A 24,750-nucleotide genomic window follows, 5' to 3' on the forward strand; every position below is an offset into this window, starting at 1 on the left:
CAATCCGGCAACATTTTTCTAGATCCTTTCAGGTAACCTACGGCTAACGACGCACCCGAGAAATCTATCCCAAAGATACATCCCATCCAATCCATCGACCCTACGACGAACTCATCCGCTTCCACATCCTCATCAAACTCTCCCTCCGACCCCCCCTCTTCCCCTTCCCCCCATTCCACCACCCACCCCCCACCACCGTCTCCCCATCCCTCCCCCCCTCCCCCACCAAACTCCCCCCTCCATCCTCCCCACCCCCTCCCGCCTTCCGCCCCACAACCACCAACCGATCCATCCCCCACCCGACGCCCCTCCGGCCCTCCTCCCCCGCCGCGGCGACCAGCTCCCGGAGCCTGTCGCCGTGCCCGCCGGGCATCGGGTCGAAGGTCTTGGCCGCCAGCTCTTCGTACGTGAGGAGGTAGACGTCGAGTTGGGAGGGGAGGTAGGGCGGGGCGGTCGCGTGGCGCGTGCTGGTTGTGTGGGTGAGGGAGTGCGTGCGGAAGGTGTGGGGGAGGTGGGGGATCCAGCTGTGGGGGTTTTGGTGGGACGTTAGTGGGGGGGGGTTTGCGGTTGGGGAGGGTTTGCGGTTGGGGAGGCGGTGGTGAAGGGGGTTGGATAGAATAAGGGGAACGTACTTTTGCACTCCGACGCGCCCGTCTCTCTTCTTGAAGCCTTGCACGAATGCTGGGATGGCGTCGAGGGCGGTGGTGCTGAGGGAGGGTGATGCTTTGATTGTGGTGTGCGTTGTCATGTCGTATTCGCCCCATTGGAGGTGGCCGCCCGGTTCTGTGGGGTTGGGGGCATGGCGTTAGACGGTGTGGTGTGCGGGGCCGAAGATGCTCGATGTGGGGGGGAGAGGATGGTATCTTATGTGTGATTGATTGGGAAAACGGTATAGAGTGTATGTGGAATGGTAACGGATATGTGTACGTAAAGGGGGGGGGGAACGTAAAGCACCCACTCAACATCTTCACCATGTTCCGCAACAGCGGCCCGGGATCATTGTCCTTGACGACTACTTGGAACAGCCGCAGCTGTACGATATCGTATTTCCCGGCTAGATGCTCGGGAATCTCGCCCAGAGCGTCGAGATGTCGCATCGTGACGTTGCGCGGCAGCCACTGCTCGGGCGGGCAGTCCGAGATATCGATGTCGAAGCCATCGAGTTGCGCCGTTGGAGGAAGAGTGCGGGCGAGATCGAGGAGCCAGATTCTGTGGGAATGGGAATTCATTTAGACTGATGGGTTCGTTTGAACAGGTTTTCCTGTTCTTTTCTATGCATGAAAGCCCAAAAAGGTATGAAATGCAAGGAATTGGCTTGTTTCCGATCACTACTGTGACGGCCTCTGTTTTGATGACAGTGGTAAAGCTGATGATGTACGTACCCCGTGCCCGTACCCACGTCTGCAATTTTGAGATTCTCAATGCCCGACAGGGGTATGCTGGGGTGTAGTAGATAGCCGGTTTGGTCCTTCCATAGATAATGTTGCAGATTCAGCCTGTTCATGATCACTCAGCACAGGGGTACCTCTTTCGATGAGTACACAGAGAAATGTTTCTTCGAAACTATGTCTGTGTGTATGGATGTACCTTGCCGTAGAAGCATATGCTCTAGTCGTAGGTTTCAACGTGTATTCAACATTTTCAACGCCCTCATTCAAGCTGCCCTTGTCACGTTTTCCGTTGTCCAATTTGGCATTGGTGACTGGTGTGAGTGACGGCGTGCAAACATCCAATGCGCTCTTCCCATTCGCCATCTTGGCCAGATTTATAATCCTTCAGCACAGATGATGCAAAGGGGTGATTAACGATATGATTCCCTGAGGCCTGCAGCTGTGGCGACCATCCCGATCCTAGACCGTCCTCTCGAAGTCTTTCTATGCATCTTGAGTAAGCAGTTCATGGATGAGTTGTCGTTGACTAGCTTCAAGACTACTGCGGGTAAAGGTCATAAGCCGAGGAGCGATGCGCGCACTAGTAAGGGATCGTTGGGTTCGGGGTGGTTTGGAGGAAACTCTGTTTTGTGTTGAATTCAAGTGGTGGAAGCTTGCATTGTAGCTTTGTTCTTTTCGAAGAAGATGAGCCGATTGGGCAGCTTCTCCGACTTCACCGACATCGCGAGACGGGAATACTTGCCGACCCTGTTGGATATACGATATGGCTGCGATCGACCAGGAGTAAGAATAACCTCGATTCAACCGTGGTAGACACATCTCTTGTGTTATTGCATTCGGCTTTTTAGTAGCGAGTTGAAAGGATGCGACTGTTATCATAAGCTCTCTGTTCAATCTTGAAGAGCGATACACTTTCCATGTGCGATCTCAGCATGGTCTTCTTGCATTTCCCTCATCTAATCGTCCCTCTTCGGTCAGCCCAGCCTACTCCTCTGCTTCGACCTAGCACTCATCCACTCGTTCTCTTTCTTTGCCGCCGTCTTCCCATCTTTCTGCTGCTCTTAATGCATCAAACAGCACGGGAGCGCATAAAGCCTGGAATTGACAATGATACAGATGACAAGAATGCAGATGTTGAGACCCTTGGGAGAGTGTAGGTCGAAAAGCACTCGGTGGGATATTTCGACAATTGTGATTGTTCACATTGGCGATGAGGAATTTCCCTTCCAATTGGAGATAGGCGACTGCGGACTTAACAGCCAAGCATAGCGCCACTGATATATTGCCCGTGATAGATTCAAGCCATAAAATTCTGCGGCGCGTTCGAACCGACCCAGAAGACCATTCACATCGCCACCTACTGTTGTTCGCTCAAAGTCAGTGTTGCATTATATGAACAAGGCAGTTGAATCATAGTTCGTGATTCCCAGGAAGTTTGAACCGGGAAAAGAGCTTTAGCAGCACATCATTCTGCCTCGAAGGTTGTCATGGGAAAGGCGAAAAGAGCCACGCGGCATACTCACCTGCTTCCCCAAAGCTGTAGCTACATTCTCGCGTGCCAAATTTAACGCCGACATGTCCAGAACTTTATTTCAATAAACCACAAAGACTCCTTACCATACGCGCTTGGATTCATCACGGGCTCTGTCGAGCTCGGCGGACCGTTTGCGGCTCAGAAGGGACAAAACGGTAGATGTGGTCATGGGCGGAGCTTGAAATTCCATTCATCTTACCAGTCCTCGCCGACAGCTTGAGCACGTCAGAGGAATATTACTCAGTTCTTGATGCCAGAAGCCCACATGTCTTGGCTTCTCACCGTCTCCCTGCCGCCAAATACAGAGATCGGGCGAGGAAACTTACAACCATATTGGCCCATGCATCCGTGCCAGGGGTTTATACCTGATATCATTGTTCCTCGATTGCAGCTACTAGCTGCTCGTCCTCCCAATTCGATCGTTCCAAAGCAGCTGCTATTTCGACTGCTGCATGGTTATCCCACAGATTCTGAGGTCCTACAATCGGCTTCGTAAAATGGCAGTTCCAATGCATAAGAGCGAACTTGACAGGTTCACAGCGTCGGTAAGATATTCCACCCGCACTCCTTTGGGCACCGTAACCTTCCTCTTCTTATGTCTTTCAGGCCCACCAACCTGATGAGTACCCTCATCGCTGCAATCAAACTTTCCCCTGCATTTATTCTCTCCAGAGGCCAATCACTTACCTCATTCCGTTTGATCCGCATAAAGACGAGGCTTATCTGGGTATACTTTTGGTACAATCTCCTTAACAAAATTGCCATCGGTATCCTTGTAAGCATGGTCATACTGCACTCATTTCAGAAGGGAGCGAGGAAGCCGTTCCTGTCTAGATCGCGTAAAGATATCCACATTTTCTTGATCAACAACTCTCCCGTTGCGAGGTGCCTTTTTGAGGTCCTTGAGCATTGCTTCTCGCACGTTTCATGACACATTCGATCCATCACTCATTCGTACAGCTTGTCCACTCCTATCGAAGTCACCAGTAAGGCAAGCACGTCGTTGGAAACCTCGTTTCCTGCTCTTTCTACGACTCTTATTGCGGAGTTGACTCGAACCCCCGTTTTCCTTAGTGTCTTTGTATTCACACCTGAGAAGAAGGCGGAATGTGATGGCGGCACATATTGCCTTTTCAAGACTCATTACCGCCATGTTAGTTATAATTGAGACTTGGTGTAGAGGTGTAGTATTGGCGAATATTTTATTAGTGGCACCAGTGGCAGGGGAGCAGCCCTAGCCCTATGATCTACGCTAGTCAATTGCTAGGCTTTTGTGCACAACAAGTAAAGTACGATCTAGCATAAAGACTTGGCATTTCTGCAGCCACGCATGCGAGTATTCCAGCCAAAGGGTCAAGAGATGGGAGAAGCTGCTGCCAGACCCGTCGCAGAACCTCGTCTCCTATCCCACCGACTCTTTGCTTTGGAAAAGAAGCCGTCGCTTTCAGCACTAAAGGAATATTGTACTCAGGTGGTGGACCCCAAAATCTATCCTCTCTGCGAATCCGTGTGCTCCAACATTCCCATATACAAAAGCTCTGGCCGCCACATTGATTCCCTTGCTATCGCATCCGCGCTACAGGATGAATGGTACCACATCCTCCTCTCGGGCCCAGGCGTCTTCCTTCTCAAAGGCATGTACTCAGACTCCCTCCTAGATCGATCCAATCGCGTTTTCAGCTCAATCATCGCCTCAGAAAAGTCATCATCATTGTCGGGAGGAGACCATTTCGCAGCTGCCGGCAATAATGACAGAATCTGGAACTCCTTCAGCAAGCATTGCTGCGCTGACGCGGCTTCTTTCATGGAATACTACTCCAATCCTTGGCTCGCTCTCGCATGCGATGCGTGGCTTGGTCCGGCGTACAGAATCACGGCCCAAGTCAATGTTGTGAAACCGGGCGGCAAAGCCCAAGTCTGTCATCGAGACTACCACCTGGGGTTTCAGACTGCAGAGACCGCTGCCAGGTATCCGCGAGCTGTGCAGGTCGCGAGTCAACTTCTCACGCTACAAGGCGCTGTGGCGCACACTGACATGCCGCTCGATAGCGGCCCAACAAGACTTTTGCCCTTCAGTCAACTGTTCGAACAGGGGTATATGGCATTTCGGTTGCCGGAGTTCAACCAATACTTTCTGGAGAACTATGTGAGCTTACCTCTAGAGAAGGGCGATGGCATCTTCTTCAATCCTGCTCTTTTCCATGCCGCTGGCGAGAATGTCACCATGGATTTAGAGCGCAGTGCGAACCTTCTCCAGATCAGTAGCGCTTTTGGGAAGCCGATGGAGGCCATCGACACCTTGGCCCTTGTCGAAAGGTGCTGGGAAAGTCTGATGGGAAAGTACGAGAAGGAAGGGCTGAGCAAGGGAGTCGAAGCCTTCGTGGCAGCTATCACCGAAGGATACCCATTCCCAACGAATCTCGACAAGAGACCCCCTGCTCCAGGAGGCATGGCACCCGAAAGCGAGCAGGACGTCGTTCTTAGGGGTCTCAAAGAAGCATGGACTTCGGGTGCTGTAATGCAAGTACTGAGGCGAATGCGAGCGGATTCTACCTAACACCGAATCGTATCACCATGATTTCGTCAAGGCCGCTGCGGATCTTCGGCCAAGCATGAAGTTATTGCACACTCTCGATACACGATCGAAGCACAATCGATGTTGGATCGGTCGGTGTATAGTATGTTAGAGGCCTGCACACAGCATTTGACGGTAAACAATGAGCGCGAAGCCCATTATCGCGAGGGTAGAGTGCTTCTGGAGCTGGACCGATCTTCTCGCCCAGGCGTTGCACAAGTTCACCGATCGGATCGGCCAGATGGCGAGAGCTGGGCATTGTTTCGATCAGGTTGCAATATACCAAGCTTGCTGCGCTGCCCGTTGAGATCTGTCGCAGGAGTGTTTGGATAGATTTCCAGAAAATTAGTAGCTGCTGGTCTCGAAGAAGATTTAGCGTGGCATCAATGCATAGAGAAGGTTGAAGACTCAAGGTATGAGATGAGTTGGTATAAGAGAAGGGCCTTTGCCTTTTTTAGGTTTTTGCATCCTCGATCATGAACTAAGTACCAGAAACCATCCATCGCGCATTCTAAAGTTGTCATCTTCTCCTCTGCATCATTTCCCCCCTCCCTGTTCTGCCTTTGTACGCACTCTCTGTCTCTTCTACTCTGCTAGCTTAGAAGTCTCCCCCTCCTCCTCCACCATCATCACCTCCACCTCCACCTCCATCACCCCCACCCCCGTCGCCCCCATCACCACCTCCATCACCACCTCCATCACCCCCATCCATCGCTTCACCAAGCAGCATCCCACCCAGCAATCCTCCTCCCAACCCCAACGCCGCTCCCCCACCGGCCCCAAGCCCATGTCTCTTCGCCGGAGCCTGCTGCTGCTGCTGATACCCACCATACCCGCCCTGAGGCGGTCCTCCATATCCGCCTCCGTACCCCTGCTGCTGATACCCTCCGTACTGAGGGCCGCCGTACCCCTGCTGCTGCTGCCCATAACCCTGCTGCTGCCCACCGTACGCCTGCTGACCGTAGCCCCCCTGCTGCCCGTACGGCGACTGCTGAGGCTGGTTGTGCCTCCCGCCCAGCTTCGACAGGAAGCCGCCAAGGCCGCCCTTTTTGCCCGCGTCGCGCGGCGGCAGTTGCTGCGCGTCGTAGCTCGGCGACTGCCCTTGCCCTTGGCCGTACGCCCCGCCCTGCTGCGCCCCGCCTTGGTAGTAGCTGTCGCTCTCGCCGCGGTCCAACGCCTCGGAGCTCGTGGGACGGCCCGCGGCGCGGGCGCGGGCGTCTTCTTCCGCCTGGAGCTGTTGGGCGTAGCGGGCGTCTTCGTCGAGGTCCTGGTGCGAGGAGGCGCCTTGGGGGCCGCCGTAGGGGTTGTTGGAGCCGAGACCCTTTTCGGGCGGGTAGGTGTTTGCACCCGCGCCGGCGGGGTAGGTGGAGCTGCCGCCGGCGGTGGTGTTGCCTGCGCCGGGGTAGGAGGGTGGTGGGCCGGGCGGGGCGCCGGCGGCGGTGGGGTAGACGGGGGAGTTGGGGCGGTCCCAGGTGGATTGCTTGGTGTGGATGTTTACGTAGAACCTGTGGTTGAGGTGTCAGTGTGGTGATGGGGTTGGATGATACTCGAAGTAGATGTGGGCTGAAGAACACGGACGGGGGCGATGTGAGTTGAGGGCTGCTGAACGTACCATTCCTTGTACTGATCGTTCCATTGAGCTTTCCAACCCTCGGGCACCTTGGGCGGTGGAGGCCCAGATGGAGGGATGAAGTCGGCCATCGTAGTGATGGTCGATTGTGAGATGAGGATATAGGTGAATATACGAAGATGAGTTGAGGTGAGGAAGGAGGTATTTTAACACGCCGTGGGTGGGGGACTTGGCTGCCAAGAAAATTGACGTGGACGAGCTCAGCCACAGCGCCGCCACTGCTGAGACATCCGTGGCGAATCAAGATATCGATCAGGAATCAAGGAGGCAGGATATGGAATGTCATTTTGTAACTACTGAGTAGCCTTTCGACGAATGCTCAGATCAAACATCTAACATGACGAGTTGCTTCCGATTAATCAAAACAAAATAGGGTCCCTCCATCAACCAATCACTCTTGCCAGGCAGTATATCCGACCTTCAACGTTCTCAAGTCGTCCGCTTAGATAGTCCTAGTCGCCAAGTAATCGCTTCAATCCTTCAGAGTCAATAGTTCAACAAGATCGGCGACTTTTCTGAGCGGGCCTCCCAGCACAATCTTCCCTAGGTATCATGTCCCTTCAGACAACGATCTGGCAGCTTCGCTCCAAGAGAATATTTTACCTCGATGATGGCCACTAAATCGCGGGTCGCATAGGACCCAAGTCGATGTCTTCCAGGTTTGGCGTGTGACTAAAGAGTGTAGTCGAATGCCCTCACTAGAACCCCAGAACCCCAAATATTGTACTACTCCAGCTTTCGGCCCTCCTCTTAGACAAACTCCCTTGTCCCATTCGAGCCGCAGTTGTAGCTATCCAACTCATGCGACTCAGCTGTTTCGTCTCTCAACTCTTGCAGGCCTCTTTGATTCGGAATCTTGGGCGGACGTGGTGGCCCCCGATTAGCGCCCAGTGCTGTAGGTGGAGCCTCCTGTCGAATTGGCGAATTGTACGCGGGTTGTGAAGGAGGCGGAGAGTCTCCCTGGGGCACCGGATGGGGCCAAGATCCATGCGGCCACTGCCAATCACCCGAAGGTTTTTCAATGCTTTTGCGGCAGGTCGCTAATTCCACCATCTTCAATCGGCGATATTGACGGTATAGAAGCCACAGCGATACCAGCAAGCATATCCCCAGCGACAGACCAATGCCCAGTCCCACAGCCAAAGTATTTGATCCTTTCGAAGGGAGGGATGTAGAGGCAGATTTCTGATCGTCGCGAAGGATGATGGTGAAGGGATTTTGATCTGTGAAGTTGGTTAAACAGTCACCCCAGCCACATTGGTATGTTCCTTGTCCTTTGCAGTTGAAGATGCCCACGGAGACATTCCGGCGCTCTTAAATATAGTCAGTCGCTGGACTTAAGCATTGGTAGGGTGAACCAACCTCTAGTACATTCTTGAGCACAGCTAGGCGACTTCCAGGTCTTGTCCGTACAAGATCCTCGGGAGAGAACTCCCTCGTCGTAGCATAAGCCATTCGAGACGCAGTAGGCGTTGGGATGGTCGCGACAGCATGCGGTAGCGCTTTTGGGGGTACCTACTGCAGATGAATTGCATGGAATGTGCAGAGGTGCGATTGTAAATCCGTCGGGGTAGTAGCATGGTATCTCAGCGAGAGTTACAGTAGCACGGAGGATTATGTAGAGAATCGTGAGGCTTGTGATTAGTAAACGAGATTCGAGGAATGCCAAATTAGACATCTTTCGAAGAGCGTAGTCGTTCTCCAATAATCGCACTGTGAGACATCAAGACGCACAGAAGACTCATGCCATAATTGAAATCCGAGGGAAGAATGAATGAGACATTTAGAAATTGCATAGCCTTAATCAACAGGAAAAGGGCAATTCGTAGAAGCCCAACAGTTCATCAACCAAGCTTCTGCTTGGCCGATGCAACTGCAACGCCTCTTCATCATTATGCCGCAAAATTTGGAGTTGCTTCTAGTCCTGGCCCCTGCGCTCGCATCCAATCCAGTGTCGGACTAATGGATTTGAGTACGCAGCTCGATTATGCTGTGCCATTCTGGTCCTGAGCTTTTTGTGTTGGCTGATGTTTGAGGTTCCGCAGGAGTTGTTGTAGTCTTGTAGAGCTTGTGAATTCGAAACGTGCGCTTGCGCTAGTCTGCGGTAACGGAGTCAGTCACGTGGTGTATCTTGGCACGGAAATGTACAAGTCTTGGCTCCTCCAAACATTTTACGAGACAACAACGATTCACTAATGTATTGAAGAGCTGGATTCTCAAAAGGGTCGAGCCTCGAGCTGAACATGAATGTTTTCGGCGCTGTCTATACCTGAAAATTCCGTGTTATTCTGTTCACACGCTCGACTTGAGGTCTCTGGCCGGACGCGGTCCCTACTTTAGCTAAGGTAAGCACGAGCGTTCTGATGGCTTCACGTGAAATGGCTGGAGATGTAAGCGCTGGCGAGCTCTTAAGAAGATGCTTGGTAAACCTTGGTCAACAGCCTCTCACATCCGCTCCGCAAACCCGTGAAAGGGCAACGGAGCCTTGTGATCCAACTCACCCTTCGCGGTGGCAGGGATGCTGGTAGGAAAGCGACAGGCAAGGCATTCTGGTCCCAGCTCACTGGCTTATTCGACTGTCGAGGCTTGCGATGACCATTGGTTTCTCAGGCAACATATTCTGAGTGACACCTATTGTTTGACCTACACGTGAGAATACGAGCATAAAAGTGAGCGTTTCTCGCTGAATTAATTGAGACGGATCTGTGATTCCTCTCGTCAGATGTTGAGGTCGATGCTAGTCAGCGTGCAACTTGGGTATCACCAGTCGAGGACTCAACCGTTCGGTTGCTCCTGGACGTGGCCCTACCCTCTGCTTCATTACCAACTTGTCTCAGAGATCTTTTAATATGCAATTGTCGATTTCAGATGGTTAGTTTGGACAGGCGGGTGTCGCTTGAATAAAGGAAGCTAGCTGTGCTCTACAGTCTCAGCTTATCAGAGTAAGACAGTCTAGAGCCGCAGAACGAGAAGCTCCTGTCGATCCACACCGAGGTGCCCCTCTCCCAGATTGCACCCATGTTTTTCTTATGGATGGTCTGTGTCTCATGCGATCATGTTGAAATTGCTCCAAATGGCTTAGTGATTCATTATGCACGACGAAAACACTTCGGAGCAGATTTTCGTCATCAACAACTGATGGCTTCTCTCAGCGTAAGCAACGTCTCTTCTTCTAATTCTTACTTTGTTTTAGTGCTGTTGTACTTTCCTGCTCTTAGACGGTTCCCACAGTTTCCAGACCTAAGATTGCTCGATTTTGCCATGACTAGACGATGAGTGAAGAGGTCCAACGTTCAGGGACCTATGCGCCGCCTGTCACCCCGCTCACATCTGCGAGTCCCTCAGATCAGTTGGGCAAATGCCTTGATTCCTATGCAACTTCAGTCAGAGAAATCGAGAAGTATAGGACACTGATAACCTCCAGAGACATTCAACGGGACTGCGAGGGGAAATCATCGTCCGAGTATAGATTGATGATCTGGCAGGCAGCGTTGAGTCTTAATGAATGTGCACTTAAGGAAAACATCATGTGCATTGTTCCGTGAGTACTTGGAGACTATGAAAAATTGGATCACTGACAGCTGGTAGACTGGCGGTCGAGGTAGCAACCGGCAAGAATTTGCCTGCAGAGATATCGGAGTCAATCTATGACATGATCTTCTCCAACAAAGCATGGACATCTCATCAATTACGAAACAATGAACAAAACAAGCAGCAACACGACTTTCTCAGTTCCACAAAAAGAGGGCAGGTCTACATTGAGAACACGGTTGAGGAGCAGCCGAGAAAGAAGCGTTGGATCCCTAAGGTGGAAGATCCTCAAAGTGGATACGCGAAGAGACCATTCAGAGCACAAGAACAAAAACCCAGCCAAAACATGCTTGACCGGAATGACACAGCGACAATTGATACTCTTGCCGAACAGAGGAAACCATGCCTCGACTTGAACCCTGCCGAGAGCCTTCAAACCCTGCTTCATTTATCTGGAATAGGAGCAAGCAGTCCTGGTACCCACGCCTCAGGCACTACCGACATATTGGAAGAATCGTATCCCACAGAGAAGATGGAAGCCTCCTTGAACACAGCGCTGAATTCAGTGGAACCATCCGAGAGCCTGAACAGCAGATCTGAGCATTCCACTCAATCCTCACATTGCCACCCTTCCACAACCACAAACAACGATACATCGGAGGACGCCAGGGATTCCATAGATCTCGACGACTCCGACTCAAAGCCCGATGGTGAAGACGAGGGATTCTGGTTCTACACAGAATCTCCCGACTTGTACTTTCAGACCGGCATAGAGATCTAGGTCTGGAAGAAGAGCACCTCAGTAGAGCCCCTATATCTGGGGCTTCTCAATACAGACCTGCGAGCATTGCACACTGCATCGTTATTTGCGCTTCGCCATATCGATGTCGACGTCCCACTCTCTCAAGGCGTCCTGGACCTCTCGAATGCCGTTGCCATACTTGTTTCGTGCCGCCATGCTTTTGAACCGAGCATAGTCTCTACTACAGTGGGGATTGGCTTCGAGGTAGCTGAAGATGGATTGGACATCGCTTCCTCGGATGGTCGAGCATTTGTCTGGATAGCGAAAGGCAATGGCCTTTGAAAGGTCGTCGTTGGAGTACTCGGTGCTAAAGGCTTGAGCAATACTTAGGTTTTTGATGAGATCTTTTTCGTCCTCGATCTTGAGACGCTTCAGTGGATTGTGGTCAGGGGTACGACCGGTGGTGGCCATGGTTGGACGAGGGACTTCGAAGAGGGAGGGTCTATGGGTGACTTCCTTGTACCACTGTCGAATAGCTTTCGTGGAGATAAGCGGTTCCACCAAGCAGCAGTCAGACCTTCGTGGTCAATATGATTTTGGCTACTCTCGATCGCCTTTGGCATAAAATTGGGAGAGGTCAAGTCCAAGACGGGGGGTTCGGCCTCTCTCCATGTGCCACCTCGGTTCTAACCTCCGAACGGACAGAGCGGACAAACCACCACGCCGTTTCTGCGCACTCGCTCCTTGGCGACTCCAGTTTACATGTGTGATGGAGAAACAAACCACGGTTGTCTTCTCATACCCATGACTGAAAGTCTCCACTTTTGAAAGAGCTCCAAAGCAAGCCAAACGACATTGTTTTTTCATAACACATTCCATGAGGCATTCGGTCATGTTGCCTTGATTCTGCTGAAGCAAACTCCTGCTATGAAGGAGACAAAGTTTGGCCAGGGTAAGCATTGATTCATCGTCAATCTTCAGGAGGATTGCTAACGTCTGGTGATAGGCAATCATGGCCAGAAATCCGTTCTGGGATAGTGTACATCGCATGGAACCGGGTGCAAACATTCAAAGCATTGCTGTGCCCGACCTTGGCCTTACATACTGCTGATACAGACCATGCTGCCGTTATCTGCAACGTCTGATCAGCATCAGAGACTCGTGTATCGTGTTGGCTCTCGCAAATCCTGGTGATTGATCGACCCACTATCCGCTCATATCTCTGGGACATAGATCGCTTGCTTCTTCTTTGCATTGAAACTCTTATACTGATCTTTCTCGGCTGTGGGCGCGGGGTTGACTGGAGCTGAGGCAGACTCTCCGACATCAAAGTCCATTTCTTGATTCGCATCACGAGCAGTGGACTCCAGTTCCATAGAGTCAATCTCGGTCTCCCCATCGGTCTCCTCAGGATTCGGAGGGTCTGAAGTCGTCAGCTCGGTCTGTAATCGATGAACAAGCGACTCACTGTCCCAAATATCTATCCAATCCTCCGGCGATGGCCCACCCTCTCCGTCTTCTTCACCCCAATACCGCACGTAACAACATCGGCAGGCAACTCCCGTTCGGCCAGGAATGAACTTGGCGATTTCGTACCAACGATACCCAACCGTCTTGACCAGAGACATGAGTGTCTCCTTCTCTTGCTTCGTCCATTTCTTTGACGAGTGATAATGCAGATCTTGGGTCCAACGTTGCCTACAACCGTATCGTGAGTGGTTTGGAATCTGCTGAGCGATTTCCGCCCAGTCTTTTCTTGCGGTGCGAAGAGACCCCAGGAGCCGATCTTCATATTGACTCCATTTACTTTCCGGTGGGTTTGGGGATTTGAATTTCGGAAGTTGTTTCCATCGCGCTAATGTCGCCTTTTCTGTGCGGGAAGGCAGTAGCTCGCTGATTTCTCCCCAACTCTTGCCCGCGTTGTAGTTACTGATGATGATTTGATCTTCCCAATCCTTCCATCTCTTCATATTCTTCAGAGCCCGGAATTCCGCGCGATCATCTTCCAGTAGAGGATAGGGGTTTTGCTCTCCGTGCTTGAGCAATTTCAGCAATTGTTCCTGACAGGCTCTCTTGGATCGACCGGGCAAATGTTTGCTGATTTCGCGGTTAGTCTTCCCTTTTTGGCGCAGCGAGACCAGGAGCTGCTGCTCCCATTCTTGCCAATGTTTTTGGGCTTGTCCTGAATTGACGATGGAAGCTGGAAGAGGGAAGTGTGGCGATGCAGTGGGCTGCAAGGTGGACTCTGGCGCTTTTGAGCGTTTGAGTGGTGAAAGACGAGGTGATCTGGTGACATGCTTGGGGTTTGTGGTAATCCCGTGCTTTGCTGAGGGAGATCCCGATGCCTTTTTCGTGTTGGAACCTTTCTGAGTGCCCATGTCTGGTCTTGATCTCGACGACTGGAAGATTTCAGGGGTACCCGTCGATGAAGCAAAGTTTTTGAAAGACAGTGAAAGCAAGAGACGTCCGAGAGATTAGATTCGGCATTACTTCTGGCCGTTTGCGTTAAGAAATAGCGGTCTAGAGAGATACCAATCACGGCGCAAAACGGCTAGTTCTAGGATCAAATTTGGGTGGCAAAATTCACTCTGGGCCAATGGCGGCATGATAGGCCAATGAGATCTCGGAACAGGCGGCCAGATACATGTGATCTACAGAGAAATCTATCACTGTGGTATCTAGGATCTCGGAACAACAATCATTAGCCGTGTATGTTCTTCACAGTCTAATGGAGAAGAGACACCGACTTGTGTCAGACTTCAATACTCTTGCAAGCAAAGTACCATTCCTGGCTATGCTTGACAAACTGCTTTGATTCAACTGGTGAAGCTTGTGAGCGATTGAGTAACGTTTATCAGTATGATGCTTTACTTTGGTGCCCCAGAACCAATCGCATCATATGGGTTGGCAATGAAAATGGGCTCAACTCACTGGTCAGCCGATGTCTTCTTCTTCTTCTTATGATCGTTTCTCTCTGTTTTCATAAAACTGAAGAAGACCTGAGAGTTCAACAACCCTTGTTTTTTACCTCGATTTCAGGTATCATGTCCTACCCAAAAAGGCCGTCTTGAAAATCTAAAATCTCTGAATGCAGCGAGATGATTCGTCGTTGACATTAGTTACGCTGATAAGTGAAGTATATTAACCGCACCCGCTGCTCCACAGCCCCCCGAAGCGAGTAGGCAGGCCGTCAAAGTTGAATGCGAATAGTGCTCAGCCGCTCGCGGAACTACGGACGAGGGCAGTGTTTGAGATTGGAAAGTGTTATCCTAGGAATGTGGGAAAAAAGGGGTGGTGGCGTGGGACAACGGCTACTCGTGTCATACTTTGGTAGGGCAGGTGCATTTATGAGATACTTATGACCTTTGGCTCCTCATACCACAATCACTGCGAATAGACTGGGGGTTGGCAGTCCTCGAATCCTCCAGTCGGCAATACCGGCACGAGACCCTGACCGAATGCTTCATTGCTGACTTGTCCTACCTTCCATCATCTTCATCAACACCCATCTTGATCATCGCCCTCAACTTTTTGACAGTTGTTTCTATATACCTGTTGTCATAACAGACAGTACCAATCAGAAGCGGAAGATATGAGCATCTTTACGAACACGACTGAGATCGAGTCCATGAATGGAAAATAAACCTTCTTGAGCATTATATATACATAAATACTGACCTCTGATAACTCCACCTTTCCCTTCTTCAAAAAATTCCGCTGGAGCTCCGTCGTATCGCCTACGGCTATCTGTATTCGTTGGAGAAGTAGCTCAGTATTCAGAAAGTGAAACAAAGCTATCACTCCCTTACCTCTCACTCCTGCGCACTTGTAAAGCCGTAAAGTTCGAGGCCGGGACGGTGGTCTACGAGGACACCTTATCTTCGTCCGATCCTGAAGCTATCGGAAAGCTCTTCCGCAAAGGCCACAAAAGTTCTTTCCAATTCTTTGGTCCACACTAGCGCATACTAGCGCGCACTAGCTTTGGAATCTTGTGTGCGGCCTCACATCGCTTTCAGTAACCAAGAGCACCCCATCCAAAACCTGCGCACCAGATCAGAATGGATCAAAACATATACACCAACGCATACTCACTGCCTACCGACGCTGCCAAACATTCTTACTCGCAGCGTGCTGGATCCGAGAACCAACAGATGGCCCCCTCGAACACCTTCCAAGCTCAACAGCACGGCCGTCCTCCATCATACTCGCAGGGTGCCGGAGTTTGGAACCAACAGACTGGCCTTTCCAATACCTTCCAAGCTCAACAGCACGGCCGTCCTCCATCATACTCGCAGCGTGCCGGAGTTTGGAACCAACAGATTGGCCCTTCCAATACCTTTCAAGCTCAACAGCACGACTATCCTCCATCACACTCGCAGCGCACCGGGTTTGAGGACCGACAGACGGCCCCTTCGAACACCTTTCAAGCTCAACAGCACGGCTATCCTCCATCACACTTGCAGCCTCATCAGCCATCTTATGGTTCTCAATCTTCCGAGATTGGTTTTGGTCAAATGCCCGGACAGCACTCTTACCAGCACCAACACCAGCAACAATACCAGCCATCATACTATGGCACTCAGTCACCGCAGATAGACTTTGGCCAGCCACATGTGCTGTCAAACCCCGGCCTACAACCACGACCAAGCTATGGCCATCCGCCTCCGTATGGAGGCCTGGGCCAGCCCAGATTGCAGAATCGACAGTCAAATCTTGGCTTTCCGCCTCAGCAGGCAGTCTACGGCCATCCACATGTCGTCGAACAGCATCCAAGACATGGTAGCCAACCTCAACAGACGGGGTATGGTCAACCGCTACCCCAAAGTCAGCAGCCATTCGAATCACGAGGGGCAACATTTGGTCAACACCACGTCCTACAACGGCAGCCAAAACCTGCCTTTCGGCCGCTGAAGACAGGTAGCGATGAGCCATCACAACACAGAGCAAAGCTGCTTACTGCACAGCCGCAACCAACGCCTCCGACACACACAACTCCAGCAGCAATCGACTTTGACTCAATGTCCAAAAAGGAGTTGAAAGAGTGGAGCAGAGAAAACGGCCTCCCATGCTCGCATCTAAAGGGTGTTCTGATTCAACAAGCCAAACAAAACGCCCCCATAAAGACAATACATAGGGGACAGAAAAACAAGAAGAAGGTCACTTTCGAGACGAGCGAACCAACGAAAGGCAAACCTGTGAAAGAGGTGACAGAGACAGAGTCGGATACGGAAATGGAAGAGATGACGAACGAGTTCACGGACTACTCGCAATACCTCGAACGTCACAGAGAGGAAAACGGAGGTACCGACATGGGGGCCCTATCTTTGGAACAGTACAACGGTGCATGTGATGACGCCATGTACGAGTCAATACCGTACGACAGATACCTGGAAGACATCAAGAATGGGGACGACACGACTGAGCCCATAATGAGTCGTTACGAATTTGAGATCCAATTCGCCGAGATTGAGCTTGCGATAAAGAATTCCTAGCTGGATTTAGAACAGGAACGCCTTGAGGTCCCTACCACTTTAGTTGGTGCTGAGTAGTGTTCAAATAGTACCTGAAAGATTACAAGGCCGGTAAGGAAACACTCTTTGGCAGACAGTCTAGCAAGGGGCCATTGTCCTAGGAAGGATTCCACATGCTGATGCCTCTCAGGCCGTGGCTCAAAGCTCACCTGATGTTTCTGAGTGAGGATTACCTAGCGGAGGCTGAGGGTTTCAGGAGAGTGTGCCATCAGGGGTTTCTGCAGGCTAGGCTCTAGAGCTTCGTCTGAAGATATTGACAGCAAAGACTGCGAAGGGGGGGATATCTCGCTGCTGCAATTATCTTCGCTCTTGCCTTATGGAACAAAGGTCCGAGGTTGCCGAAGCTCATGATGTGTCGTCCTTCAATCTTGTTGTCCGTGGAAATCGAGCGGTCAGCTGAACCAATAATGGCGAGACAAGCGACTAAAAGGTGCTTTGTGTGATCAGAAGACCTGACCTGCTCAACTTTTGCATTATTTTCATCCCTTGGTGGCCGAATTTTCCGAGCTCTCTTCCTCTATCAGGCTTATGTTATCCAGACCTTTGGAATTTAAGGGCATAGAAACCTTGCTTGCTTCGAAAATCAGGAAAGCCATTTGCTTATGATCTTCCGCTGCTGATAGATCCGAATAATTCTCTGCTGCAACCCCTTCCAAGTAGGATCGAAAGCTACGCGAGGACCGCAAGCTCTTTGTATGCCCGACCTTGGTAGCTCAATCGCCACCTTTCCTGCCCAAGCTGCTTCTCTTCCATCATCAGCGGCAGTCCTCGTTTCACCTACCATGCTGCACGACATATACCCTCCAAGTCAGAAAGCTTTCATCGTAAGCAAGTCTTTGGCCTTTACAGAGTGCTGTCACTGGTGTCTTTGGATGGCTCGTCACTGTGAATTTGGACAACGGTCGGGATTGTGCGGAGGTCTAAAATACGGCCTACGGGCGAGCTAAAATCGCGTATCCGATATTTAACCGTGGAAAGGAGCAATTCACGATCATTGGACATCTTTGGCCGGGAGGTTGTTCGAGGAAGAGCGCAGTTCTGGTACTCTAAATTCTTTACTTATGCCATGCTGATGTTTCTATATATATATTAGACACAAAAAAGGGAGGTGCTTGGTCCTGAAAAGGGAACCAAAATTCCATTGGACAGACATTGTTTCATTGGCGATGTTCATATCTCGATGTTTGCCTTTCTCAGTCTTTTACTCTTCTGGTCTTTTTGATTGAGAAACATGTAAGAACAAGAAACCCACATACAGCAAACTTGCTAAAAGATGGACTTAGTTTCTTAGGTCTCCACATACGATTATGCTAAGCAGTGACGTTATACGATGATTAGCGACGGAACAGGCGTCTTGAGGAGTTGATTCAGGAACTCTTGGTGGATTTCTACTATTGTGGCGAACATGAAATGCTATCAGAGCTTGATACGGGCGCAGCTCGACGGCCTGGAGCCTCCCTATGGCGGGAGGTGAATGAGATTCAGGGGGATATTAGAGATAAACGAGTTGTAAGCTTTCGCTGTCCCTTTTGTACACAGCCTGCTCAGTCACCTCGCTTACCCTCCCATAGCGAACGCAAGATCCTGATTCTTCTTCACCTCCACCTCCGCTTCCAAATCGACCAACTCCTTCCTCGCCGTAGCATTTTCAGACTCGAAAATCAAGGCCGTGCGCATTTCCTTTGCTGCTCGCTCGATCTCGCCCATACCCTTGCTGGCCAATGCCTGAAGAATAGCCAGCTCGGAGTACTCCGCGGGCTTCCGATGAACCATTGCTTTCTCTGTCGCCGTTTGTGCGAACGCATGGCCTGCCCAATAATGGCAGTCGACGAACCTTCCCGTCCTCAGTAGTGTGGCGGCGAGGTTGGATTGGAGTTGGAAGTACAGGATGCATGCAGCATTGGATCTCATCAGATTGGCGAATTCTCCCGTTTGGATGGTGGCGTGGTCCCAGAAACTGGTCAGTAGAGATATTAGGGCTGCTTCGTATTTGGCGATTGCAAGAGCGTCTTGGTTTTTGCAGAAAGCAACATTGCCTTCGTCCTTGAGAGCAACAATTCCCTCAATGGCCGATTCCAGGTTCGGGGCTGAGCCTGTAACTCGCCCAGCAATGTAAGCCCGGTATTCTCCGTTGAACAGGCCGATGATAGTGAAACGCCCTATGCTATGGAGTTTGGTAAAAGGCTCAAGGAGCCGACACAATTTCGATGAAGCTGATGGTGTGCCGTAGCGCAAAGCATGGATTTGCGCTTCGGAGGAGCCATGTATGGTGACTGTAAATCTCAAGTCCTGCAGAAAGGCAAGGCCGTTACCATCATTCATGCCGAAACCCAAGAAGCCGCGGCAAAGGAGGTGTAGATCATCGCAGGCGAAGACGCAGCGGAGGGTCTTCTTGCTATCGTCTCCGTCCTGGCTGAATACAATCGACATAGCGATGTGCTTCCACTTTGCTGCTCTCGTGCCATATGATACGGGCTTTAGACCGACGTTGTAACATAGGCGCTGGATTGCCTTTAGGTTGGTAGCCAAGCAGATGAACAAGTTCTCGCCGTAGAGAATCGAAGCGGCCTCGCCGTAGAGTTGATGATTCCCCAAAAGGATGGTGGTGTGGAATTCGTAGCGGTGGCTAGGGCACAACTTGACGAAGGTAGGTACACATTCCTAAGGCGGATCAGCGAGAGAAGAATACTAGAGCGAAGCAATAGAGACGATGAAAAGGCGGGAGAAACTTGCGATGCTTACTTCATAACCCAAGGCCGAGATACGTTTCGTATGCTTCGTGGAAAGTAGATAGCGATATATCTTATTGCGAACTTCCGATGGTAGCCTCAGAAACGGGAAATTTGAATCGTTGACCTGGTCCATCTTGGATGCGGCGAGTTCTATGGAAAGAGTGTTAGAAAGTCAAGTGGTATCGTTGAGCTTGGAAGTGGAAAAGTGTGGAAGTGAAGTCGTTGAAGGTGCTGGAAACAAGGAAGTCATAGTTTATGGAAAGGTAAATTCAAGTCAAACCTCAATCAACTTGTTTCTCGTCTATTTGGACACCACCTCCCCTCGAGATCTTGTCTGCAGGCTTCTAAGCTCGAGATACAAGGCAGTCAATACAAATTGTAAGGTATCCATCTCATAGTCAATTATCCAAGGCTCATGATCCACAGACTTTCGACTTCACAAGCTCTGGAAGTGAAACATATCCGGGGAAAACCAAGAGCGTTGTGGTCTTCCCGCGGAACTAGAGTGGAGGGATTGTATATGACTCAAATTCTAACCAGTACGTGTAAAGTCTTCAATGCGTATATGCTCAAATCAGATAAGCAAAAACAACTATGGCATATACATCATGTTCACCCCATAGGAAGTCAATTCTGCGGGGCCTGGAACAAAATTACACCACACAACTCTAGCCGCTCCATACCGGCACCCTTTGACGGTACCGCTACCTTGTTCTATATGTATATGCAGAAGACAAAGAGGCAGAAGTTTGCTGACATACATAGAATATGATTGATCAAAGAAAAGGAGAGGGGCGTTGATTATTGGATATTGTGCTTGGCCTCTAGTCCTCTTGTACTTTCGCCAAAGCCCTTCAGTATCTTCGCACCAGAACTAGAAGCCTCTTTACACGACCAACGGTAGACATATCAAGTACTGATACACAAAGAAACTGCGCAGTGGGATCCTCCAAGCCTCCCATCCCTCTATCAGGAGCCTGCGTCGTCATCATCAACTCCAATCTCCGCATCTTCCAGCCTTTTGACCACCGCCTGGTATCACATCCTGGTTCCATATTCTACTCCTAGCTCTCTGGCCCCCGTCCAACGTGCAATCTGCTCTCCCATCTGGATAGCGTATCTGCCCACATCCTCCCCGCCATCTGCATCAGACAATATTGGCAGCTCCATACAAGCAAACTCCCGAACCCCTTTCCTGGAAAACTCGGGCTCAGGATGGTGAGACTTTCCAAGGTCATGTAGGAAGATATGCTTCACGATGCCATGAGCGAACCCCGTTTGGAAGGTTGCACAGGCTTTCCCGCCCATGAAGCAGCAGGCCGCCGGACACCAGCCGTTCCCAAACCTGACGGTGAGCCTGTCGAGCTTGGTGTCTTCGAGGATGGGAGCTAATTTCGTAGGCCCGATGATATCGGTGAGATGGCGTACCTAGCTATCATGCGGTCCTTGCGCCCGATTCCTAACGTTCCATCCTACGGAACCCCACTACACGAACCTGCTGGATTACAGGCCACGTGGAAGATCCAACCCCTTGGCCTGAAACAAGTTTTCTTTTTCATCGAGTGGCCTATCCGAAAAACACAACTCAAGCTCGACATGTTTTCAGCCAAAGTCTTTTCTCGGCGGAACCGAGGCAGTCAAGGAAGAATTTCGCTGCCAATGGGGCATTGGGCAGAATCACTGTGTTTCTTTCGTAGAGGATTGGTGCAGCTTCTGCGTGAATGGTGGTATTGACCTCTAGAAGGCCAAGGCACAGAGCTGGGTATTTCTTCTTCTGTTCGATCATGTTCAGGGATGGTGTGGCCCCGTACGTTTTGAGGAAGGCGGCATTATTATCCTCCCCTCGCTGCTTCTCCAGCCATGGGAGTATCTTCCAGTTGTGAGGCGGTAACTGTAGATAATGAGACGCACTTCGATAGGTAGCCTCATAAAATGCGACATTTTGCAGTGATTCTGATCACCCTCTGGCTGGAGACTTTGTGTTGGCGGGCAGGATTTGCAATACTTCGAGGGAAATAGAGGAGCAGTGTATAGCTGAAAGCTGAATCGACTGTACAGCCTGGCGTCTCAGAGGTGGAACGGTGGGTGTGTGGGTGAAAGTTGCACGGAAGGCACCAGGTAGCTCCAAGGTGTCTTAGTGCGTTGGTCTCGTGCCCGAAAATGGTAGAAGGGGGGACAGTTAGAAAGAAAGCAGCTGCTATAAAGTGTGATATTCACGACTCATGATAGTATTCGAAGACTCGACGGAGTGATTAGCAGCGAAAACACGGAGGGAATTCTATCAAGACTGCGTCGCGCGACTAAGCGAGAAACACCACGGCCGAAGATCCACATCCACCTGCAGCCTCAGTTGTCTCTCAAACCAGCAAACAATTACAAACCCACGCCTACCCACCAATCCCAAGATGGAGTCCAACTATCCATACTCGCAGAATGCCAACCAACCCCACTCGCAACAAGCCAGAGATGAACATCGACCAACACATTTTCAGAATGGCCTTTCCGGCCAACAAGCAGGCTTTGGGTTAGGACCAACGCCAGATACTGAGACCTACGGCTATCCAGTCTCACAGTACCATGGCTCCCATACGCAACAAACGCGCTTCCAGGGTTCCCAAGAACCTCAACACACAGACTTTGCCTTGCATCAACCTCTGTATAACCCTGTTACGGGTATCATCAACGACCCTTTCCTGTCGGATACCGATTTTCAGTACCAGGAAACGGATTACCGTACACAGTATACTGGTATTGGCGCCAACCCTTCTTGGCCGCATGTCGGCTTTCAAAACCAGCAGACGGGATCCTATACACAGTACACTGGCGTGGGCAATAACCCTCCATGGCCCCATGTCGGCCTTCAAGCTGCGCAGCCAGCCTTTGCTTCCCCTCATCAGGAAGCGGACTTTGGTCACGGGTTTCAATTCGAACCTTCAACTGTTGCTCTGCAGTATAATCAGCAGCAACAAGCGGATCGCAACTTCCAGCCATATCATCCAGGTGCTGTTGCGTCAGGACATCACCAACAAGCCGCAGGCTTTGGCGTTCCACAACAAATACAACCAAGTTGGGATGGAACACAAGCGCCACAATGGCAGCCAGGGTATACGCAACAGCGAGTCACGGTTCCAGCAGTAGACCTTCAGGATCTGCACCTGTCTCAACTACGGGTTGTATGTAGGAATAACGGCATCCAATGTCCTATCGCGTTGGGGACACCCGAGGTCATCCAGTTGCTTGAGATGCATGGAGCTCCACTGATGTTCGACTATCGGGATTTGAACTTGGATCAGTTGAGAAAGATGATGGGGAAGCGCGGCATTCGTTTCAGAAAAGACCGATGCAGCAAGGCCGATCTTATTCAAGCGCTCCAAAATTATGATCGATTCAAGGGAACGGGATGATGGAGAGGATGGCGGACAAGGACTAGGAGGAAAGACAGCTATGGGGTCAGTGACATTTAACTCGTGATCGTCTTTTGTGGTATATCATGGGTGTACACTGACCTCTTCCTGCCTACTAGAATCGCACCGTCGCTGCCTCCTTGCCATCGCCTGATCACTGCAAGGCTCAGGGTTTGCACCTACACCAGCATCAATTTCGACACCTACAGCCCAAATCCGTCTACCTGCCACTGGAGCATGTTAAGGCACCGACTTCGTCACTACTCCTAGCCAGTCACCAGTGGTCAATGAGTCACCAACTTCCACTCCTCGCTTAGGCGACAAGGTTTCCAGTTCCTACTTGAAATTTTTCCTAGTACCAGTCAGGCTTCAGTGGTCGACAAGGCAGCAACTTCAACTGCTCCGTCAGGTCATAGGGTCTTCGACCCCAGCCAGAGCTTTGATCCGTGGAATCCAACAATCTTCGAACGGCATGCTGTTGCAGTGCCTAGGGCAACGTTGCAGCCAAGGTCGAGGGCTCTTGATTCTGATCGGTGCAAACAATTCGACCCATGACCTCCTTGATCATCACTACCACCAATGCATTTACTCGCCTTCCACAACCTAGAAAGCCCGACGGTCCCATGGCAGCCTGGTTGCCAAAGCACGCGGTGTGACAAGAGGGATTTTCATGGGGCTGTTTCTTTTCGCTTGCTCAGGACGGCGGGTTGGTCCAGAAGAAGGAATGGTTGTTGCAGGTTCTCAGTTCATGGTCCATAATTCTTTGAAAGTGTGTACATCATTGAACTGATGGCCTCGCTCTGGATGCGCAACTTACCTCTGAGCCTTTAGAGTTGTCTCATGTATGTTGTTTGGTCTCGATGAAAAGCAAACCCTGTGGGGGTCCACTCTCAATGCTGCAAGACTGTCTGTCTTCTGAGACTTTGCCTCTTCAGACTGTCTTCTCCCTTTCATATCTTCCTTTTAATTTGTCGTTCCTTGTCGAGCCTCCTGTCTTTCTACTCATCTTCTGTAACAAACAAAGACTGCTATGCCTTATGTCCGGGGACTGATCTGGGGTATGAAGTGAAGAAGAAATGCTTGACCTCGAGCGACGGGTGCCGTTCCGCTCGCTTAGTAGCGTACCCGGGGTTCCCCCTTTAGAAGAAGCAATTCACAACCATTGGACAGCCATTGGACAGCTTTTTACAGAGCTGAGTCCCAACATTCCCTGCTCATGATCCTCTGATCCCTCCTCATAATACCAGGCTTGGAGCAGACTGCTTGCCTTGCGCCCAAAGCTATGCCTCGAAGCTCAATGTATCTTTGCTTTGCTATTGATGCCCTCTCCTCCTACTTGTACATTCTCGTCCACCCTGTTGACGATACAGTCAGAAAACCAACAGAAATCCTCCAAACTCGCCCTCAAAAATACTTCTAGCTTCTCAGCTGGCAGACACCTCTACATGGTCTTTCTACAAAGGTCCATTCAAGGGCAGAGCACACCCTGAGTCCTTGGGGCTGAAGAGAAGCTTTGGTGAGAGACTACAGAGGTCTGCACCGAAAGTCCTGCACCCGCCAAGACTCTTGCGCTCAGACTTCGGATAACGCCCCACCTAAAGGGCTACCTGGACAATGCGTCTAGAGTTCTTCGGAATCGCACCTAGCTCTAGCTAGGTTTCGGGGCTTAATGCCCCTATC

The 24,750-nt window shown here is 50.9% G+C and overlaps 10 protein-coding genes across 10 annotated transcripts; 4 read left to right on the forward strand and 6 right to left on the reverse strand.

Annotated features, from left to right (window-relative positions):
- Positions 1-100: 100 nt before the first annotated feature.
- HO133_003826 (uncharacterized protein) lies at positions 101-1,754 on the reverse strand (the record flags this gene model as incomplete). The annotated part of the gene is made up of 5 exons (XM_037294748.1): positions 101-524; positions 633-783; positions 959-1,209; positions 1,383-1,496; positions 1,588-1,754. 5 exons carry the CDS (start codon positions 1,752-1,754, stop codon positions 101-103), a joined length of 1,107 nt encoding a protein of 368 aa, XP_037149436.1.
- Positions 1,755-4,255: 2,501 nt separating this feature from the next.
- Positions 4,256-5,482, forward strand: HO133_003827 (uncharacterized protein; the record flags this gene model as incomplete). The annotated part of the gene is made up of 1 exon (XM_037294749.1): positions 4,256-5,482. One exon carries the CDS (start codon positions 4,256-4,258, stop codon positions 5,480-5,482), a length of 1,227 nt encoding a protein of 408 aa, XP_037149437.1.
- A 616-nt stretch (positions 5,483-6,098) lies between these two features.
- On the reverse strand, positions 6,099-7,201 carry HO133_003828 (uncharacterized protein; the record flags this gene model as incomplete). Its single annotated transcript, XM_037294750.1, has 2 exons — positions 6,099-7,005; positions 7,113-7,201. The coding sequence occupies 2 exons, from the start codon at positions 7,199-7,201 to the stop codon at positions 6,099-6,101; spliced, it is 996 nt and encodes a 331-aa protein (XP_037149438.1).
- Positions 7,202-10,402: 3,201 nt separating this feature from the next.
- Positions 10,403-11,442, forward strand: HO133_003829 (uncharacterized protein; the record flags this gene model as incomplete). Its single annotated transcript, XM_037294751.1, has 2 exons — positions 10,403-10,671; positions 10,719-11,442. The coding sequence occupies 2 exons, from the start codon at positions 10,403-10,405 to the stop codon at positions 11,440-11,442; spliced, it is 993 nt and encodes a 330-aa protein (XP_037149439.1).
- An 81-nt stretch (positions 11,443-11,523) lies between these two features.
- On the reverse strand, positions 11,524-12,297 carry HO133_003830 (uncharacterized protein; the record flags this gene model as incomplete). The annotated part of the gene is made up of 2 exons (XM_037294752.1): positions 11,524-11,905; positions 12,008-12,297. The coding sequence occupies 2 exons, from the start codon at positions 12,295-12,297 to the stop codon at positions 11,524-11,526; spliced, it is 672 nt and encodes a 223-aa protein (XP_037149440.1).
- Positions 12,298-12,617: 320 nt separating this feature from the next.
- On the reverse strand, positions 12,618-13,781 carry HO133_003831 (uncharacterized protein; the record flags this gene model as incomplete). Its single annotated transcript, XM_037294753.1, has 1 exon — positions 12,618-13,781. The coding sequence occupies one exon, from the start codon at positions 13,779-13,781 to the stop codon at positions 12,618-12,620; it is 1,164 nt and encodes a 387-aa protein (XP_037149441.1).
- Positions 13,782-15,461: 1,680 nt separating this feature from the next.
- On the forward strand, positions 15,462-16,895 carry HO133_003832 (uncharacterized protein; the record flags this gene model as incomplete). Its single annotated transcript, XM_037294754.1, has 1 exon — positions 15,462-16,895. The coding sequence occupies one exon, from the start codon at positions 15,462-15,464 to the stop codon at positions 16,893-16,895; it is 1,434 nt and encodes a 477-aa protein (XP_037149442.1).
- A 1,596-nt stretch (positions 16,896-18,491) lies between these two features.
- On the reverse strand, positions 18,492-19,799 carry HO133_003833 (uncharacterized protein; the record flags this gene model as incomplete). The annotated part of the gene is made up of 2 exons (XM_037294755.1): positions 18,492-19,595; positions 19,677-19,799. 2 exons carry the CDS (start codon positions 19,797-19,799, stop codon positions 18,492-18,494), a joined length of 1,227 nt encoding a protein of 408 aa, XP_037149443.1.
- A 1,452-nt stretch (positions 19,800-21,251) lies between these two features.
- HO133_003834 (uncharacterized protein) lies at positions 21,252-21,607 on the reverse strand (the record flags this gene model as incomplete). Its single annotated transcript, XM_037294756.1, has 2 exons — positions 21,252-21,557; positions 21,578-21,607. 2 exons carry the CDS (start codon positions 21,605-21,607, stop codon positions 21,252-21,254), a joined length of 336 nt encoding a protein of 111 aa, XP_037149444.1.
- Positions 21,608-22,071: 464 nt separating this feature from the next.
- On the forward strand, positions 22,072-23,070 carry HO133_003835 (uncharacterized protein; the record flags this gene model as incomplete). The annotated part of the gene is made up of 2 exons (XM_037294757.1): positions 22,072-22,839; positions 22,900-23,070. The coding sequence occupies 2 exons, from the start codon at positions 22,072-22,074 to the stop codon at positions 23,068-23,070; spliced, it is 939 nt and encodes a 312-aa protein (XP_037149445.1).
- Positions 23,071-24,750: the final 1,680 nt, after the last annotated feature.

Source organism: Letharia lupina (assembly GCF_014066315.1).
Source record: "Letharia lupina isolate WasteWater1 chromosome Unknown contig_18, whole genome shotgun sequence".
In the NCBI taxonomy this organism is placed as follows: Eukaryota; Fungi; Ascomycota; class Lecanoromycetes; order Lecanorales; family Parmeliaceae; genus Letharia; species Letharia lupina.